At 45.6% G+C, this 18,688-nt stretch overlaps 2 protein-coding genes across 2 annotated transcripts; both read left to right on the top strand.

Annotated features, from left to right (window-relative positions):
* The first annotated feature begins 3,148 nt into the window (after positions 1 to 3,148).
* LOC112896283 (HMG-Y-related protein A-like) lies at positions 3,149 to 4,640 on the top strand. The gene is made up of 2 exons (XM_025964213.1): positions 3,149 to 3,472; positions 3,752 to 4,640. Exons 1-2 carry the CDS (start codon positions 3,422 to 3,424, stop codon positions 4,277 to 4,279), a joined length of 579 nt encoding a protein of 192 aa, XP_025819998.1. The 5' UTR covers positions 3,149 to 3,421; the 3' UTR covers positions 4,280 to 4,640.
* A 9,406-nt stretch (positions 4,641 to 14,046) lies between these two features.
* On the top strand, positions 14,047 to 16,686 carry LOC112898568 (protein TIFY 6a-like). Its single transcript, XM_025966904.1, has 7 exons — positions 14,047 to 14,294; positions 14,669 to 14,865; positions 14,978 to 15,264; positions 15,359 to 15,443; positions 15,534 to 15,918; positions 16,018 to 16,075; positions 16,189 to 16,686. The coding sequence occupies exons 1-7, from the start codon at positions 14,213 to 14,215 to the stop codon at positions 16,391 to 16,393; spliced, it is 1,299 nt and encodes a 432-aa protein (XP_025822689.1). The 5' UTR covers positions 14,047 to 14,212; the 3' UTR covers positions 16,394 to 16,686.
* Positions 16,687 to 18,688: the final 2,002 nt, after the last annotated feature.

The raw sequence follows: 18,688 nt of genomic DNA, 5'->3' as shown, positions 1-18,688 counted from the left end.
TCATCCCATTGCTAATAAAATATATTATCTTTATTCTAGACTCAATATCCATAATTTTCTTGGAGTAAATGATTATTTTGGGCAAAAAATTAACAAAATTAGAGTGGCAAAAGTTTATTAAGTTAACAAAGATAAGCATCAGACCACAATATCATTAAAAAATAAGTAAAATGCACCGCCGGCCCTCAAACTTAGTTCGGAATGTCGTCCCGGTCCCCAAACTTTAAAAATGCATATTCACATCCTTAAACATACTAGCTGTATCACGTGAGGTCCAAATCATAGTTGTTTAAGCTAAATTGAAAATTATATAATTTGTTCAAATAAAAAATTTTATACAGGCACAAAAATAATTCATACCAATTTACTTGCACAAATATATTCAAATACAAAAGATTTGTATAAAAAAATTAAAAGATGGAAAATAAAAACAACATAAATTTTGGAGGAAATATTGGCAAAGAAAATATTTGGCATAAAGTTTTGAAATAATCTTTTTCGAAAATATATGAGTTGAGCAGAAAAAAATAAAAATAAAATTTGGACCCATATATAAGCTCCATATAAGTTGATACTTTCACTTTATAACTTAAAAATAATGATTTGGACTTCACGAGATACGATTAGCAAGTTTGATGACCTAAATATGCATTTTAAAAGTTTGAGGACCGGGATGGCACCCCGAGCCAAGTTCGAAGGCTGGCGGTGCATTTTACTCAAAAAATCATTGATGTACTTTCAAAAAAATATAATAATTACCTTTCAAAGCTAGTTCATTACTATGTTTCAGTATCAAATTAAAGTAATCCATAAAACAACTTTAGCACCTAGTATTAGTTATCTCAGCTAACAAGGTATTTGTTTGTTTTTACGATTATAACTTAAATTCGTTCATAGTATAATTTGAACAGTCTGTATGAGTTTTTTTTATTTTGTTATGAAACTCCTTCACAAAATCTTGGATTTTAAGCTGAATATTAACTGTGTTCATTAGTTTAAATAATCATTTCGCAGGGATTGAGCTTGCCCATTGCCGAACCCCCTTTAGACTAGTGGCTCCACGTCCGATGGGTTTTTTTTGAATAATCTTTATCCCACGACTAATAAAAAGAGACTATCTTTACTCTAACCTTGAATGCCTAGTGGATGATTGTTTTTTTTTTGTGTAAAAGGACTAACAAAGTAAGAGAGTTTAAACACTATTTAGGTTTGTAGAAAATTTTTTAGCCAAGTCTTGGAATTCCAAAATATATAACAGTTGTGCTATGCTTGTTATCACTTCAAATGAAAACTAGTGGGCGGCTAATGATTTCTCTTGTTTGAACTGATCTTTTTTGACATTAGTATTAAAAATAGGTTGTTCTACCAGTCCATAAAAGTTAGGATAAATAGCTCTTGAAGTTCAAAAAAAAAATTCTATTCACGCATATACCAAGAACGACCATTATAAAAGTTGATGCGGTGGATATACAACATCACCATGATAGGAACTATACAATTTTATGAGTGTACTTTCTAAAAGATGTGATAATCACCTTTCAAAGATATTTAACTCTTATATATTTTAGTATAAAAACAAAGTAATCCATTGAACAATTGTAGTATAGTAAAATTGAGTTGATGAAATTTCCAAAGCATAATTTGGGTGAAATTGAAAGCCTTTCCCACTTGACAATCAAAATATAGACCACCACTGACTTAGAAAACTAGAATCCTCAAAAAAAATTAGAGGGAGGTTATCTAGGTAATTTTTGCCCTAGCCTAAAGCCAGTGCAGTCCTAGACAAAAGTAAATATAAACTAAAGTAGGGTTGCGAGTGCAGGGAGGCATGTACTTCTTCCTTGCTACCTTATGTATCCCCTTGCTCGTCCTCGCAGCACCGTTCAATCGTGCCAGTTGGAGAGATCGTGATTGTCCAACCACATTGGGTAGGCCACCTACCAAAGTATTTTGTCCATTCTACCATTGTAATTTAAATATTTTTCCAGTATATTTTGAATGGTCAACATGAGTAGTTTTAGTTTGTTCCAGAATTTCATCATGAAGTCTTAGATTATGAGCTAGATACAAACTGTGTTCATTGTCTTTAAGATATTTATTATATTTAATCATCAGTTTAAGAAACCTTAATTGGTGTCTCTAGCCTAACGCCAGCATAGACCAGAACAAAAGTAAATAGAAACTGAAATAGAAGTGCAAGTGTAGGCAGACATGCACTCCTTCCTTGTTGTGTCATGAATCCGCTTTCTCATCCTCCGAGTACCCTTCAATTTTACTAGTTGGAGAGATTATGATTGTCCATATGCACTGGTTAGGCCACCTACCAAGGTATTTATCGTTTCTACCAATGTAATTTAATATTTTTTGTAGTATTATTTTGAATAGTCCACATAAGTTGTTTCTCACTAAGCCTTAAATTATGACCTGGATACGAACCGTGTTCACTGTTTAAGATATATATTATCATCGGTTGGAAAAGAGCTATTCATATTTGTTATATTTCATCATCAGTTTAGAAAGATATTTATCTAGTACTTGTGATTTTCTTCTATTGAATGGATACTTTTTTCCGCTACTATATTGGAGAGCTTATCTTACTTACTCCTAAATGTCTATAATTTGCTAGAATAGACATGTAGATGATCGTTTCTTGGTGTAAAATATATAAACAAAATAAAAGTGTCAAAACATCTACAAAAGAAGACATAGAACGTAATATCACGAAACGGAAAATTTAGTGCCACACTTTTCGAAGAATATAACAATTACCTTCCAAAGCTAGTGAACACTCTTATTTTATATCAGAACAAATCCATCTTTTGCACACTGATAGAGCACAAACCTTGAAATTTCCTAACAATATCTATCTATTCAGCTGAAACTGAAAAGCCTTCCCACTTGGCCATCCAAATTCGAAACCGCCGCCACCAACTTCAGAAAACCAGAAAAGCCCCAAAAGGCCAAACCAGACGAGGTCATTCCAGTCATTTCCGCCCCAGCCTAAAGCCAGCGCGCAGGCCCGGACAAAAGCAAACAAAAACTAAAGCGGGAACGGCGAGCGCAGGCATGCAGATGCAGGCGCCCCACCCGGCTCCCCCGCCACGTCATCGATCCGCGTGCTCCCCACCTCCTCCGCCGCCCGATCCCGCCCGCCGGAGTGATCGTGGCCGTCCGTTTGCACCGCGTTCCCATCTGATCCCATCGCTCACTCCCCAGACGCACACTCGCAGACACAACCGAAAAACCAAGGGGGGAAAATAGTAAAGAAACGGAGGGGAGGCGAGGCGGCCCTCCTCCCCGTTTCTTATCTATCCTGATCCAAATCCGCCTCGCTTCTTATATCCTCCTCCGAGGAAAATAATTCCATTCCCCACCACCGCATCTCGTCCTGCTCGCCTCCGTCGCCACCGCCGCCGTCGCCATGGCCACCGAGGAAGCCGCCAAGCCGTCCCCGCTCCCGCCCTACCCGGAGGTAACCACCCTCCGCCCGTCGTCGTCCGCTTCTTGCGCTCTTCTTTTTTTTCCTTTCCCTTTCTGCTGCTTTTTTCTTCGGGCTGTCGTTCGTGGCGAGGATTTGTTGTTCGGAGCTGGATTTGGGATGTGGGCGTTATTGATGCGTGTTTCTTGGGGTTTTTTGTCGGAAAAAATTGTGTCTTTTGGACAGAAAATCGTTTTTTTTGTTTTGGCTGTCGAGAAATGGGATGGAGTGAGATTTCCGTGAGCTGACGGCGCGGCGTGCTTGTTGGGGCAGATGATCCTGGCGGCGATCGAGGGGCTGGGCGACAAGAACGGGTCGAACAAGTCGGCCATCTCCAGGTACATCGAGGGCAAGTACGGCGAGCTGCCCCCGGCCCACCCGTCGCTGCTGACGGCGCACCTGTCGCGCATGAAGGAGTCCGGCGAGCTCATCTTCCTCAAGAATAACTACTTCCGCGCCGACGCCCCCGACGCGCCGCCGAAGCGCGGCCGCGGTCGCCCGCCCAAGGTGCGGGACCCGAACGCGCCGCCGCTGCCGCCCAAGGCGCCGTCCACCGGCTCGCCGCGCCCCCGCGGGCGCCCGCCCAAGCCCAAGGACCCGCTGGACGCCGCCGTCGCGCAGGCCACCGCGGGGATGCCCAAGGCCCGCGGCCGCCCGCCCAAGAAGGCCAAGACCGAGGCCGCCGCCGCCCCCGCCCCCGCGCCCGCGCCCGCCGGCGACGGCTCCGCCCCCGTCAAGCGCGGCCGCGGCAGGCCCCCCAAGGTACGCCCCGCCGCGCCCAGCGAGACGGCCGCGGCCTGACGCCGCCCGCCTTGCGAGAGGGTGGGATGGATTAGGGCGTAGGCGGATCCGTCCGCGCTCCCTCCACCTGCCGCCGCCGCCGTGTTGTTAATCTTAGGGTTGGGTCTCGGTTCCCTTTCTCGGTCTAATTGTCGTCGTGGCTTAATTAATTATTAATGGAGTAATTAGGAAGGATTTGATGTGCCGTTCGGTTCGTGCCGGTGTGTTGTAATCTAAGCTTAAGCTAGGGATCTTCTGCTGCTGCTGCTGAGAGTGTGCCGTGCTGTCGATTAATCAGGAGGCTAATGTGGATGTGTGCAACTTAATTAGCGGATGATGGTGATGTTAATGATGTTGATTTAAGGCCGGGTTCCATGATCTAGTTCGACTCCGTCTCCATGCCTGATCGCGTCTGGTGATAGCGACGCTGCTTGTTGTTTTTATGAAGCGTGTTTGCGTGCTAATCGCTGTCAGGAACTGCTGCCTGCAGAGGTGCTGGTGTTGGTTTGACTAGTAGTGGTTACCACTACCGGACCTTATCCTTGGGCTCTCGCTCGGTCACTCGTCACGCTCTCACTCCAGTGAGAGTGAGCGAGTGAGAGCAGCAGCTGGAGGGGGATGCTTGGTGGGTGCATTTGCTTTGGGCTTGTCGCGTAGCCGGGGGAGTGGCTGGCCGCCTGCGGTGTACTTGCTGGCCGCTTTTGTGCAGGAGCTCCGCTTTTGCTGGCATCTGCCGAGCTGCATTCATGTGTGCGAGGGGGTACTGTGCCGTGCTCCTCTGAAGGTGGTGGCCAGGTGGTGAGGTGAGGTGAGGTGTTCAGCTGCCACTGCTGCAGCAGGCAGGCAGGCAGGCAGGCAGAGGCACTAGCGTTCTGGGTGACTGAAAGTGAGCGAGCGGTGATGGGTTGGTTGCCTGCAGGTCGGAAATGATGGCGCTGCTTGTGCTGGATCGGGGAGCGATGGTTGCTGGTGGAATCTCATTGCTGTGGTTGCTCGTAATGCCATGCCAATTACTACTAGTACTAAACTAGGAATGTCTACGCGGCGTCGGCTTTGCCTTTGCTTGCCCTGGCACTGGCTCGCGCGCATGTGGTTGCCAGTGATGAGCCCACGTTCCGGTGCGGTTTACTAGGGGGCGAGCGACGCCTTTCCAGCCTGTGGGACGTGCATCTATCTACCCGATCTTGGCTGGTAAAAGATAAAGTATTGGCACGCGCTGTTAGGTTATTAGCTGTAAAAATGCCTGTGTTACTGTGCGGCCACTAGCGAGATCGTTGTTGAAGAAAGGAAACTTGCAGGTCCGTCCTTCCCCCATCGGCTCGCTGGTTTGACCGGACTTGTTTCTGTGCGAGAGGAGGAACCTGCTCGATTTTTCCTTTTCTTCTCCCCCCCCGTCGGGCGTGGATGCAGCAGCTGCCGGTGATGGTGGCCGGGGCTAGTCCGTGCGGGCGTTGCCGTGCCTGCCTGGTGGTACGCGTGGGAGTTGGCCCGTTGCAGTCGGGGGCGCCTGACACTCTGACAGGCACGCAGGGCAAAGTCTAGTCGTCTAGCAGGCCGGACCTCGCTGCGTTGCTTCTCTAGTGGAGGACTCCTCGCCTCCTCGGAGGCTCGGAGGAGACGGCGCGGACGAGGGGCGCGGGCAGCGGCGGGAGGTTGGATGATGGAGGCCGAGCTTGGGCTGGCGCGGGCTCAGCTGTGATGGGGAATTGGAATCGCACGCTGCTTGTTTTGGGCTGCTGCTAAGGGAGAGGCTTGGCCCACCGAAGATTTGGGCCTTAGTAGTCCTCATGGGCCTGGGCTTTACCGGTAGCTGGGCCTTTTGGCCTTTGTGATGCTACCCTTGGAGAGAGAGGATGAGGGTGGACTTGGGCTTGGGCCTTGGGCTCCTGGCGATATACTTTTTTGCTTCCTCCGTATTAATATTTCACAGCTCAAGAATGAACGTTGCTCCGTAAGTCGGTAACGTGTTGGATTCGGAGCCGTCAACATCCTTGAGACAAAATTTCTTATTGGTAATGTCAAAAAAAAAAACTACGAGCAAACCATGCTGTTCAAAATTTGCCCATTGTAGAGACAACGAGTGGAGTATGAGCCATGAGGCTCCGCTTCTTCGTTCACTGCAATAAGAGGATCTACAAATAGACGTGACTTCGTGTATAATGATGATTCACAGTATTAGAGTGCTAATGGGTGGTGTACAATGTGAAATCCTTTTAGAGGGCTCTATGTGGACCTAGATCTGGAGATTGTGCTACCGTGCGTCCTGGAGATGGAGGCAATGGTGTAAGGCGAAGCCTTCTGCTGCTGCGGCGACGAGGGGTGGTGCTGACGGGGGTGTTAGGAGTGGCAGGTGCGAATGGGAGATGAGACGTCACAGGAGGTCCGCGGCGGCCCACGATGTGCTCGCCCCACCGCTGGATCCGCTACCGAGCAACCGTCCACAACAGTTTCTCACGCTCCTCTGTCCGGTGTCTAGTCCACCGATTATCTTTCCGACCATCGACGGCCGGTGGCTCGTGCTGCCTCGCCGTGCCGCCCCATCAACCCGCCGCTACCGGGCCTCCCTACCACCCCTCCTTACTTTTTCTAAGCCCGAGGACTACAGGAAACCTCGGCAACCCCTCTCCCCGAACTCCGACGGCGAGCTCGTGGAGAAAAGAATAGAAGCTTCCGAACCCACCTGTAGCGACCGTACACGGGGCTTCTGCGAAAGATCCGCTCGCACCTGTGCGCGTGACCTTAATATTTGTGGTGCTCATTGCCTGCCAAGACTCCTGACCTTAGTATTTAGACTCGCAAAAGAACCCAATTTAAGAGGTTTTGAGGATTTATCTTGGAAAAATAATTATTTAATCATTATTTCAGAGATTTTATTCCGAAATAAGAGTTTTTTAAAATTTAACCGAGAGGTCTTATCTAGCCATTAAATCAATGATAAAATTTGTTTTGAGTGATAATTTATGATTAGTTTGGGCAAGTTATTTGATTAATCATATTTTAGGGATATTATCCTAAAAATAGGGATTTTTCGAATTTCAAACCAATTTTTCTATCTTAACCATCAACTTTCACAAAGATATTCTACAATGCATGCCACGTTCTTTTGGATCCTTTTTTTCAAACCTTGGGATTTGGATTTAAGGTCCGGGGGCTGCGGGACACGTGTCATCAGTGGCATATTTTTCAAAAATATTTGGAAGATAAGAAAAGAAGATTGAAGATTAATTTAACTCTGAGCCTGATTCTTCGATTCAACCTAAGGTTCGAGGACTACTTTATATGGAGTGCGATTTTTTATCGCACCTTATATAATTCTGAAGACTTAAAAACTATTTGGGGATGAGCACCTTATATCCTCGAGGCAGCCAAGGAAGTACTCGGAAGACACCCTGAAGATGTAGGTTCAGAACAACTCGAGGATGACTTCACAAGTACTCGGAAGTCTGCATAACTCGGTTACGAAGAGCTCGGGGGCTTGTTAGATCCGGGGACACAGGACTGCGCACGTGCTATAAAATAATCTAGAATAAGGGATGGAGCATATCTTATACCTTATATCTGTTGTAATGTACTCGGATACGAGTACCGAGTAGTACTCAGGTAGGACTCTAAACTAGTATTGGGTTAGAATTACATGTAACCCTGTTCCCTAAAGTATATAAGGGCGGGCAGGACCCCTTCAAAGCATAACCAATATAAGGCAATACAAACTATATTACACAAATCGTGGTCTGAACCTGTCTAAATCTTTATATTTTTTGCACCTTCGAGTTCCTGATCTCGGCGACACCCTTCGTACAACTTACCACCTCAGGGCTATCCCTCGGTAGGCTTGGCGGTAAAACACTGACAACGTCCACCGGTGCTCTTCGCTTTAGCTTGAGCAACCAAGTGTTGTGATCTTGTTGGATTAGTACCGGCTTTGATAAAGTTAATACTAAATAGATTTAGATCGATCAGCCCTGGTTAATCTTTTCTTTTACACGAGATAAGGTTGAAAGTTGAAAAGAATTACTCCATCCATTTTAATTTGTAGTTAGTGTTAGCAAATCTAGATATATAATTTTTATCATGCATTTAGACATAGTGTATATATAGATACATATCATCTAGAGTTACTAAAACGATCTACAATTTAAAAAACGGAGGGAGTAGCTAACAAACTCGTTGCACCCATAGAGTTCTCTCTAAAGCAAACTCATGCGCGTGCCCTATGATTATTTCCTTCTCCGGTGCACATTTGTTTTGGAACGAAAGCGAAATGTAGCTGGCAATAAATAAATAAACTGGCAAGTGCACCCTGACAAAATAGATTACTAGCTAGCTAATGGGCGCCAGGATCAACACATTATGAAAACCCACATGACCACGCTAGTTTAATTTATTCAGGGCATCTTTGCCAGCTGCTGCTGCGCTATGGATCTAGACATGTACGGGGTGGTCAAGACTATTATATATAATACTTCCAACTAATTAAGACTAAACATATGTATTTATTAATTAACTTCAGGGCAATGCTGACAAAGACCTCATGACATGAGAACAAGTAATAAAGCCCATGGTTTTATGCCAGGCTAAACGATGAGGAGGAGACAAATAAATTTTTTAACTTGATTCCGAAGTGAGGAATCTAGGCCACGTTTAGATTGCAAATTTGTATAACATTTGGAACTTTTTGCTACTGTAGCGTTTTCGTTTGTATTTGACAAATTTTATCTAATCATGGTCTAACTAGGCTTAAAAGATTCGTCTCGTGATGTACAATTAAACTGTGCAATTAGTTATTTTTTTTACGTACATTTACTGCTTCATGCATGTGTCCCAAAATTGATGTGATGGAGAGAGAGCGTAAAAATTATAACATTTGGAAGTGATCTAAACGGGGCCCTATTCCATTTTGTTTGCCGGTGAGCTCTGGTGTGCTCCTCGATCGCTATCAATCTTGTTTCTTTTATCTTCCTAGGGTCTCATCCCTGATAATTCGCTTGGTTCCAATTTAAATTTAAACCTGTCACAATTTCAACTGTTTGTGACAAAAAAATGTGGGTGCCACGCCACGTCTTTTTTCCAAACCTGCACGAACATCAACCATGTGAAAGTAGTATTAGCTTATTGCTTGGCAGAGTGGTGATCATCAGCTTAGATAATGCACAGTAGCGCGCGCGCACACACATAGAAACTGTTGCCGGATACAGAACTACCTTAACCTGCCGACTTGTCCCAGCGTAGCTCCCTACCTGGTGTGGGGCCACCATGATGACTGCTTCCATGCATGATTGGACTATTTTTCTTTCTACTAATCCCTAGATGCAGCTTCTTGGTCTTGCTCTTCAGCATGTGCTTGCGACTAATTATGTATATGGTCAGATAAGCAGATCGTGGGACAAAAACTAAGACTCGCTTGAGCTATATTTTACTCATGGGAGATCGCCACTTGTCGAAATGGGATTGATCAGAATATATTTGCGTAGTGTAACTGTATTGAATAATATAACCGTGGGTCCTGCTTAATTTATTTTTTTTTGGGGGGGGGGTGGGGTCCTCACAAAGAACTTCTTTTGAAAGAGTAAAGCATTTTGAACTCGTATTCAGGGGAAGCAAATTAAAGTCCGTACTAAAAAAAATAGAAGCTAATTATCTCCATGGTGCATGATGAATCTAATTCAAAACGGCCACGTTGGCAGTGTTTGGTTGGATTAGTCTCCCATATTTTCGAAATGGAGGAATTCTACTGTTTCGTAATCATGCAGTACTGGCGTATCTTAATTTTACAATGCAAATCGTTGTTGATAAGAGGCAAACCACTAATGCATAAATTTCTCTAATAGACATCATCCATTCTTTGTCGTCAACTCCCAAAGCAATTGTGTTTAAACAAAATGCACAAATAACATAGCTAACCTGTCCTATTTTAAGTTCATGACAGCTTAATCATATAATTATTAATAATTATGTAGATTGTATATTAGTGGTTGCCAAGCAGCATGTTTGATTATACTAAAGGAACGGAGCTATCCAAGAATTGAAAAGGATAACATGGCTGACCAAATGGTGCCGTTAACTAGCATGAAAATATTTATGTACAACAACGATGCAAATTAAATTATAGTGGCAATATAAAAGGTTACCTCTTCTAATCAACCACCTATCCCATGGTCCATAAAATAAAACATCTCTGTGATGCCACTACTGGAAAAGAAAATTTCTTCATATACTAGAAACCGTCAGGGATATAAGGGAAAACCATCAGGAAAATTAATTCTGACGGGAAACCAACATGCAAAACCGTAAGGGATATGCGCTAAGATAACCTAGTAGTATTGGCCATATTTGGTTTCTTCGGTAACCTTGCCCACTAGCCTTTGTTGGCGAAATGGCGAGGTTAGGCAAGGCCAACCTTGCTAGGGAAGAGAGCCAAATTTGGATCTCCGTCAAAATTAAGTAACAAAATTCCTGCCCAAATTCAAACCAAGCCAAGCAACCAAAACTGTTTGCTTGTTCTCTACCCTTTCAAATTATTATGATTTTCTCTCATATATTTTACATTTCTTAATCATGGTTTTCTCAAACCTTGCCTTTCTAATCCCTCTGGATTGATCCTCCCCAACCCTGTTCATGTAAGCATCCACCACTTCGCCCTCGTATATACAACCTGTTTTCACACTTCTAGCTAGTCCAGGAAAGTTCTTAGGAAGGAAATTAACACATTCAAGCATGCATGCTCTCAATGATAGATGTGATCCAAAATAAAAGCAAAAGGGTTGGGCAGCAACTGTTGATAGATCATGGGTGTGCCATTACCAATGTTATAGTATGAAATGTGCATGAACACTCTTATTCGTCGATCCAAAGTGCATCTTTTCCAGCTCGCGCGTGCCATGGATCTGGTCAGGTATGCCGATCGAGCTCAGATGGACACCTACAGGATCTGTCCTTTTAAGTATAATAACTAAGACCAAATAATTATTTAGTTAATCCTTCACAAGGACATCTCTTGCTCACCGCGCTGACAAAAAAAACGCCACAACAAAACAAGCTATGCCCATAGTTTTGTTCCACGTATGCAGGCAGCCAGGGAGCTAAACAATGAAAAGGCAACAAACTAGTTTCAGGCCTCATTACTACTGGTAAGCTCTGATTTTGTATAGGAATCTGTCCTTTTCGGTTGCAAGTGAGCTGGTGCTCCTCACTAACTATTTCATATTCTCTGGACACCAGCCCTAATGATGAATTTAAAGCCTCTTACTTTATTCACGTTGTAACAAATGTGGGTGGCACGCCACATGCATGCCCCTAATAATCTGTGGATCTCGATCTGCAAGGGGAATAGTTCAACCACTGTTTTTTTTATAGTTCCCAAAAGAATCATACAGAAATTCAGAGCGAGCTACAGCTTTCGAGAGAAAAAAAATTTGTCCAAAAATAAAGTGTGTTATTGTCCATCACCGCCTTGATACAGTTATAAAAAGGAAACACTTCAAGTTATGACATGAGTGACCAATAACTCTAAGTCAAACATTTGCATTGAAATTTTACAAATTTAAAAACGAGCGTAGACTGCAGCTTTTTTTTCTATATGTTGAGATTAGAATGTCAAGGGAGAAAATAATATAACTCACTAACTAATAATTAATTTTTTCTATATGTTGAGATCTCCCTACATGTTCACTGAGGCAGATCCATGAATACATAAGTGTTCCAGTACATCAAAGGTTGATGCGTCAAGATAACGCTAATGAGAAATTAAACGATGTATCATCTTTTGACTGTGGGTTGGTTTGGAATTAGAGAACTCAATGACCTAATACTTGAAGCATGTACTTTCTGCACTGCTAGATACTCCTAGATCAACCAACAAAATCTAAAAGTCGGCATCAAGTTAACTGCTAAAATTCAGAGTATTACCATGACCGAGTGTAAAATTATAAATATTGGGTTCTGCTTGTGTTGCATTCAAAAGAGAAAACTATTGCTCATGCAATGCATGTTCGACGCATAGCTTTCAGCAATGACAACTAAGCAAGTGCATATATTATGAAGCAAATAATAACCCAGCAGACCACAATATAGAAATATAAGATAATAGGTTCTACACAGTTATAACAACTCATGCATATATTGTTCTAACCGACATCATCATGCATTCTTCATCAAACTCCTTAAGACAATATTTACATGACACATAAGGATAACATATCAAAACTAGACCTCCATGACAGCTCAATCATACAATAATTTATGAGGTTTGTTAGTGCCTATCAAGCATGGATGATTCAATTACACTAAAGGACAAAGCTAGTTGGGCATATTTGCTACTCATACATGTACTGGTCTTCAACCATATTAACGCATGGGCATATTTGCTAGTTGGATCTAAAGGGAAGATTGTTAGAGAAAGCGCGACTCGACGACGATGGTGGTTGGGTGGCAGTGTAGAGACGAGGAGAACATTACCAACTTATGTGGCGGAAATTAGATGGTACGAGGCTGAGCGGGAGAAACTCAATCCAATAGGTTAACATTAGGGTATAAAGAGGGTGTGGATTTGTCAGTGGATCCAGTGCTCGAAACACATGGATGGAGCATATACACAAATAATTATGAATTGGCAATAGCTAATTTAATAGCATGTTTACTGATCTTTAACATAATAAATATATTAGGAAATGGTAATGCTATTGTATACCCTAGGTGTAACGATTATTCTACACTTACTGACCAAACTAACCATAAATTACTAAACCGAATTGAGAATCACATTTAATAAAAGATTGTCAGCAATCATGCTCAGCAGTTATTTTTGTAAATTTATCCAATAATTAGTTAAGTGTATTTACATCTAGGCTATCGTAGAATAGCATATAGGTACTGTAAAATATAAATTAAAATTAAATTTATCAGTTACTTGTAAGCATTGGTAGCGTGGCCTTTCACCATCCTAGCCCCGAATTAAACAAGCCGGTCGCATCACCCCAGACTTAAAATAAAAAAGAGAGAAAAGCAAAGGCAAAGGCAATCTAAGGAGCACAGCAGGCAATTATAAATGTGCGCACATGGTGGTGGGTCAAACAATACAAAAGAAGAGAGCGTGCTAGGCGCCAATCAGCAGGCATCGCACGCCACGCCCCACCACTAACCTCCGGCGTACTACTAACCACCCCGTGACACGAATATTTTAACATGAACATTAAACTATAATCCTGATTTCTAGTCTCATATTACTATAATGCCCTCCCCACACACGCCACGTGGGACCCACCCACCCCGCTCCCCCCCGAGGCGCGGGCGCGCAGAGAATCCCGCAACCAGCGAGGCCCCCCACCCCGCGGGGCCCGCGCGTCATCCTCGGCGGCCCGGCCCCCCTCGTGACCACGCCCCGTCGCGCGAGCAATTCGGCTCGTGTGCACGTGTCGGATCCCTCCGCACGTGGACGGGCCCACGCCGGCCGAACGCGGCACGAGGCGCCGCCCTCGCCCTGCCGCCCTGCTGGATGCCGCTCCCGGATCCAACCCTCCCGCTCTCGCCGACGCGGTGGTCCCACGGAAGCGCGGCCCCCGCGTGTCATCGGGGTGTCCCAGGTGGAGGCCGGGGGCGGGCGCCCATGTGGGCGGGCCACGTGGGGGGCCTCGCATAGCCGGTAGCCGGTCGACGCGGCGGGCCCCGCCGCCACCCGACGCCCTCTGCCCCGATCGTTAATTAATGCGTGGCGGGGTAATTAAGTAGCTAATCATCGCCGCTTTCTTCCTCCTCCTAAATCTCGCGGATAAATAAGCGAGCGGGAGAAAGCAATTTGGACTCTAGAGAGAGAGAGAGAGAGAGAGGGGAAAGCGGCGGGGGAAGGAAAGGTCAAGGCATCTGTGGCGCCGCTTCTTCTTCTTATTTCCGGAAGGGAGGAGAGATTCTTGGGACGAGCCGCCGCGGAAGGGATTTCTTTGGCCCCCGTGTTTCGCTTCCATGGAGAGGGACTTCCTGGGCGCGATTGGCAGGGCGGGGAAGGGCGGCGGCGACGCGGTGAAGGAGGGCCGGACGGAGTCAGGTCAGTGCTCGGTGCTCGCCCCTCTCCATGTCTCTCTCTGGAGCGCATGCTCGTTAATTTAACCGTAGCACTAGCACGCCAGCTCGCCGGTGAGCCGTCTGGTACTCTGATCACCGCTACTCGCCGGCGACCATGGTTAGCGCACAAGTAGTTCTGCAAATTAGAGAGTTTTTTAGTTTTGAAAATGTCAATCGGGGAGATTTGTTCCCGCTGTGGTCGAAAGCACGCGTGATTTACTGGCTCTGATGGTGAAATTAAATTCGCGACCGCTGCGGCATGTGACGTGTCCTGCGGCACATGTGGCGGTTAGTACTGCATGCGCCTCGGATTTGACCTGCAAAATCTCTGATTGTCTTCGGTGGCGTGCGCTCCAGATAACCCGCCGGCGACGCAGTGGCAGTTCCCGGCGACGTCCGGCGCGGCGCCGGCGTTCATGTCTTTCCGGATGGCCAGGGAGGAGGTCTCCAAGGAGTTCTCCATCTCCGGGTTCCGGCCGCCGGCGGCGGCGCCAACCGGAGACGTCTTCGACGGCATCAAGAAGCAGGCCTCCTTGCCCGTGATGCCTCAGCAGGTTAGCCCCAGCTCCAAGCTCGCAGTCACCGTCCTGCCCTGGCCACGAGGTTCCGGCCGGAAGTTAAAAGCTCTGAACTCTGAAGGTCTGAACCGCGCACTTGTTTCTGCAGAGGCAATTCGGGCTCAACAACCAGGTCACGGCGCCACAGTATCCCGCTGCGCCGCACGGCCAGCGCGTGCAGGGGATGGATTACAGCGTGGCGGCGCATCATCATCTCCCCGCTGGAACAAGGATGGTTCAGCCGGTCTCGGTGCGGCATCCTTCGCCGTTCAACCAGTCGAACCCGATGCTCGGGTCGCAGAGCTTCCACAACGGCACCGTCGGACCATTCAAGAACCAGCCTTTCACCATGAGCAATGGGTTCGGTGGTTCTACGGTTGGCGTGTATGGCTCAAGGTATTGCTTAACTTCCTCTTGAAATGATTTCTGCACTCGTAATAGGGCTGTGATGTGAATTTTGAACTCACGAATGGATGGTTGACTTCCGTAGGAACCCGCGTAGTCAGACCTCAACGCAGTTGACAATATTCTACAATGGTTCTGTAAATGTATTCGACAACGTCCCCGTGGAGAAGGTATGTTATCTTTGTGATGAATGGAACAGTTTGGAGGATGTTACCGCAGTTCCTTGGGTATATTTGCTGATTGTGTTTCAACTGCGACAGGCTAAAGAACTTATGATGTTAGCCAGCAGGGCATCTATCCCAAGCCCACCAAGCGCACCGCACAAGCCGGATTCACCTATTTCTGCCCCTGCGAAGGTCAACGTGCCTGAGGTTTTGCCTGCTAGGCAGATCGTAATTCAGAAACCAGAGCCGTCCGTGCCTCATGTATCAACCACTTCAAGTCCAGTTCCCGTTGTCCCACAAGTTGTGGCTCTCTCCAGGAACACATCCAACTGTACCATAGAACCCATGAGGCCAAAACCTGCAGTTCAAATGCCGGTCACTGCTCCTACCAGTCAGGCAATGCCGGTCACTGCTGCTACCAGTCAGGCACCCTCGTCTCAGCCAATGCCTCTGGCAACTACAAGTGCTGCTGTGCCAAGAGGTATAATTTCCACTTGTCTGCAGTTCATATGGGATATGCTAGGATACAAAGAGTAACTGTGTTTCGTACAACATTTCATCATGTTTCTGTTTGTTCCAGCTGTCCCTCAAGCTCGGAAAGCATCTCTTGCCCGATTCTTGGAGAAGCGAAAGGAGAGGTATAAACCATTCCGCCTACCTATATGAAGTTTGCTGCGGTCTACTTTGCAAGCAAAGCACCTGGTCTTTATGCCTAGACTAATCTTCATCTTTGCATTCCCCCCCGCTGCAGAGTGACTACTGTTGAGCCATACCCGACATCAAAGAGCCCGCTACAGAGCAGCGACACCATAGGCAGCCCTAGCGCTCCCACCAAATCGTGGTCCACAGACATCGCCCCGACGAGCAGCAACGGCGAGGAGCCCTTGCTCTTCGGCCAGCCCCGGAACATCAGCTTCAGCACCGAGGCGTGCCCCAGCACGAAGTTGCAGATCTGACGCCTCCGAGTGTTCATAGTAGCTAGACTCCTCGCTGCTCACCGATGCGGAAGCCTGACGTCCTGTTCCGCATCTCGGATGAGGCGGGATGATAGGAGGAGACGTACCATTAGATGTTGCTGAGTATAATTTTGTTTGGCTAGAGCTGTAGCGTTGGCCTAGCCGCCATATAGCTGCTGCAGGCTCTTGTTGGTTGTTCTTTTTGCCTGCTCCATTGTAGTATTCAGCCTGAGAAACGGACGTGATGCTTTTGCCTCTGCATGGATGTTATAGGATTCTACAGATTTCGCTGATGATGGCGCTCGTTTCTTTGCCTCTGCTTTGGAGGGTAAATGCTGTGGAGGTGCCGAGTCATTGCATTTGGCATGCTCAGAATCAGAGCTGTCCCTGCACGAGATTGCCGTTGTACTGAGCTGTGCTGCACGGCAGAGAGAATCTGCCGAGTTTACAGAAAGGTGGAACTGCCACTGATTCAACATGCAGAGTGCAAGCAGCGACGGATTGGGCTTGAGCTCCGTTTACGGGAAAGGCCTGTAGCCCAACGAACGAGCCCGTCTCTTGGGGGGCCCCAATTAGTGCTAGGCATGGAAGAACACGAGGAAGAAGCCCAGTAATCAAAACAGGCCCATCACGAACGTGACTTTTCAGCTGCCGTCTTCCAAGCAAGGCTCGACATTTTATCCCAGGTAGGCCGACTAATCCTTTTTTTTTTACGCGAGACCGTAGCCCGGCCGGCTAAATGAATCAGTTAGCCCGCGAAAGGAAGTGGGCCTAATACTGGGGGGCTGATGGGAGAGTAACTCGCGCATGGTTCGTCTAGGGCCCACGAGACACAACAGGTTAACAACTCGCATGCTGCATGCGGTCTAGAATTTTCATAAAAATTATAATTCATAAACAAGAGTCCAAGTTAAAACTGTAATTGCACCACGGTATTTTTTTACCACAATATCTTCAAAATAAGACTACTCTCGAAGATATTTAAATGGTTATTATAGTTGGAAGAATTTTCATACTGGAGTTGAAACAATTTCATTTGAAAGCAAGAACAATTGTTCCAACTTAAGAAATAGAAAATTATTCTAGAACAATGTTCTAAGAAAAATTGCTCCAGAACAATGTTCTAAGAAAATTGTTCTTAATAAGAAATACAAATGTTCCATTAGGAAATAGAAATTATTCTTAGAATGAAAAAAATGTTCTGGAAGAATTGTTCTTGGATAAAGTAAAATTGTTCCAAAACAAACTTCATTCAAACATAATTATGCGTGGTCTATTTTCGAAAATCTTGTCCTAGGAAATATAGTAATGCAAATGAAATTTAATTTGAATATAATCAGTTCACAGGCCGCTGCATGCGCGTGAGGTTCTGGGCCGTTGCATGCGCGCGCAAACACTCTGCGCTAGGCCTCTACATGCAAGCGTCAGGTGTTGGGCCGCTGCATGCGCGCGGCAGCTTGCGCTGGATCTTCTGCGATAGGTAGACAGCCAGCCGCGCGCGCGACTCCTATTATTTCCGCTAATACCGGCCAAATGTGCTCGTGTGATAGGCCACACAGCACTTGCTTTCGCGAAAGTAAGTGGACTACTCCATTTGCAACATTTTCCGAGGGAACTTTTGCAAGTGGACGAGGGGAACTCTTATTCAGCATTATTTTGTACTTATGGCTGAAGGTAGTTTAGCCCAATAGAAGGTTTTACGGAAGGTATAAGGTTTTGTTTGGTTACTATAGGGACTACACTTAAGTTTAGTTAAGTCCCATCTTATTTGGTTGTAGGGACTAAAATTATTTAATGTAGTTATGTAAAGATCTTTATACCGTTGATCATTTAATGGAAGGGTAGTGTTGGGAGGGGTAGGTGAGGGAGGGAGGGGGATCACAGAGTGTTGGGGCTTTAATAAATGAAAGGTACCTCTGACAAAAGCATCATTTAGCTTTCATAAGCTACAACTTTAAGATTTATGGATATATGGATCTTTAGTCCTAATAAGTCACCATATTTGGTATTTAGGAACTTATTGAAACTCAACTTAAATGTCTAAATGCCTAAGCATAAGCAAGTACAAACAAAACAAAACAGCTCTAAATAGAATCACCGTCCAACCGTTGCAGAGGAAAAAACAGCCAGATGTCAGTTTGAGAATAAAATAACTAGCTACCTTCAGCCATTTTTATTAAACTCTAGCTAATAGTGGTGGATCCTGTAGTGTGATTGCAACAGTCCCCTGATCACGGCTGTCAGCGAAGCTTTGGCTCTTTTTTTTTGTGGAGAAAGCTGATGCATCAGGCTCCC

This window comes from Panicum hallii, chromosome 6 (genome assembly GCF_002211085.1).
Source record: "Panicum hallii strain FIL2 chromosome 6, PHallii_v3.1, whole genome shotgun sequence".
NCBI lineage: Eukaryota > Viridiplantae > Streptophyta > Magnoliopsida > Poales > Poaceae > Panicum > Panicum hallii.
This window is presented reverse-complemented; position numbering and strand designations above follow the sequence as displayed.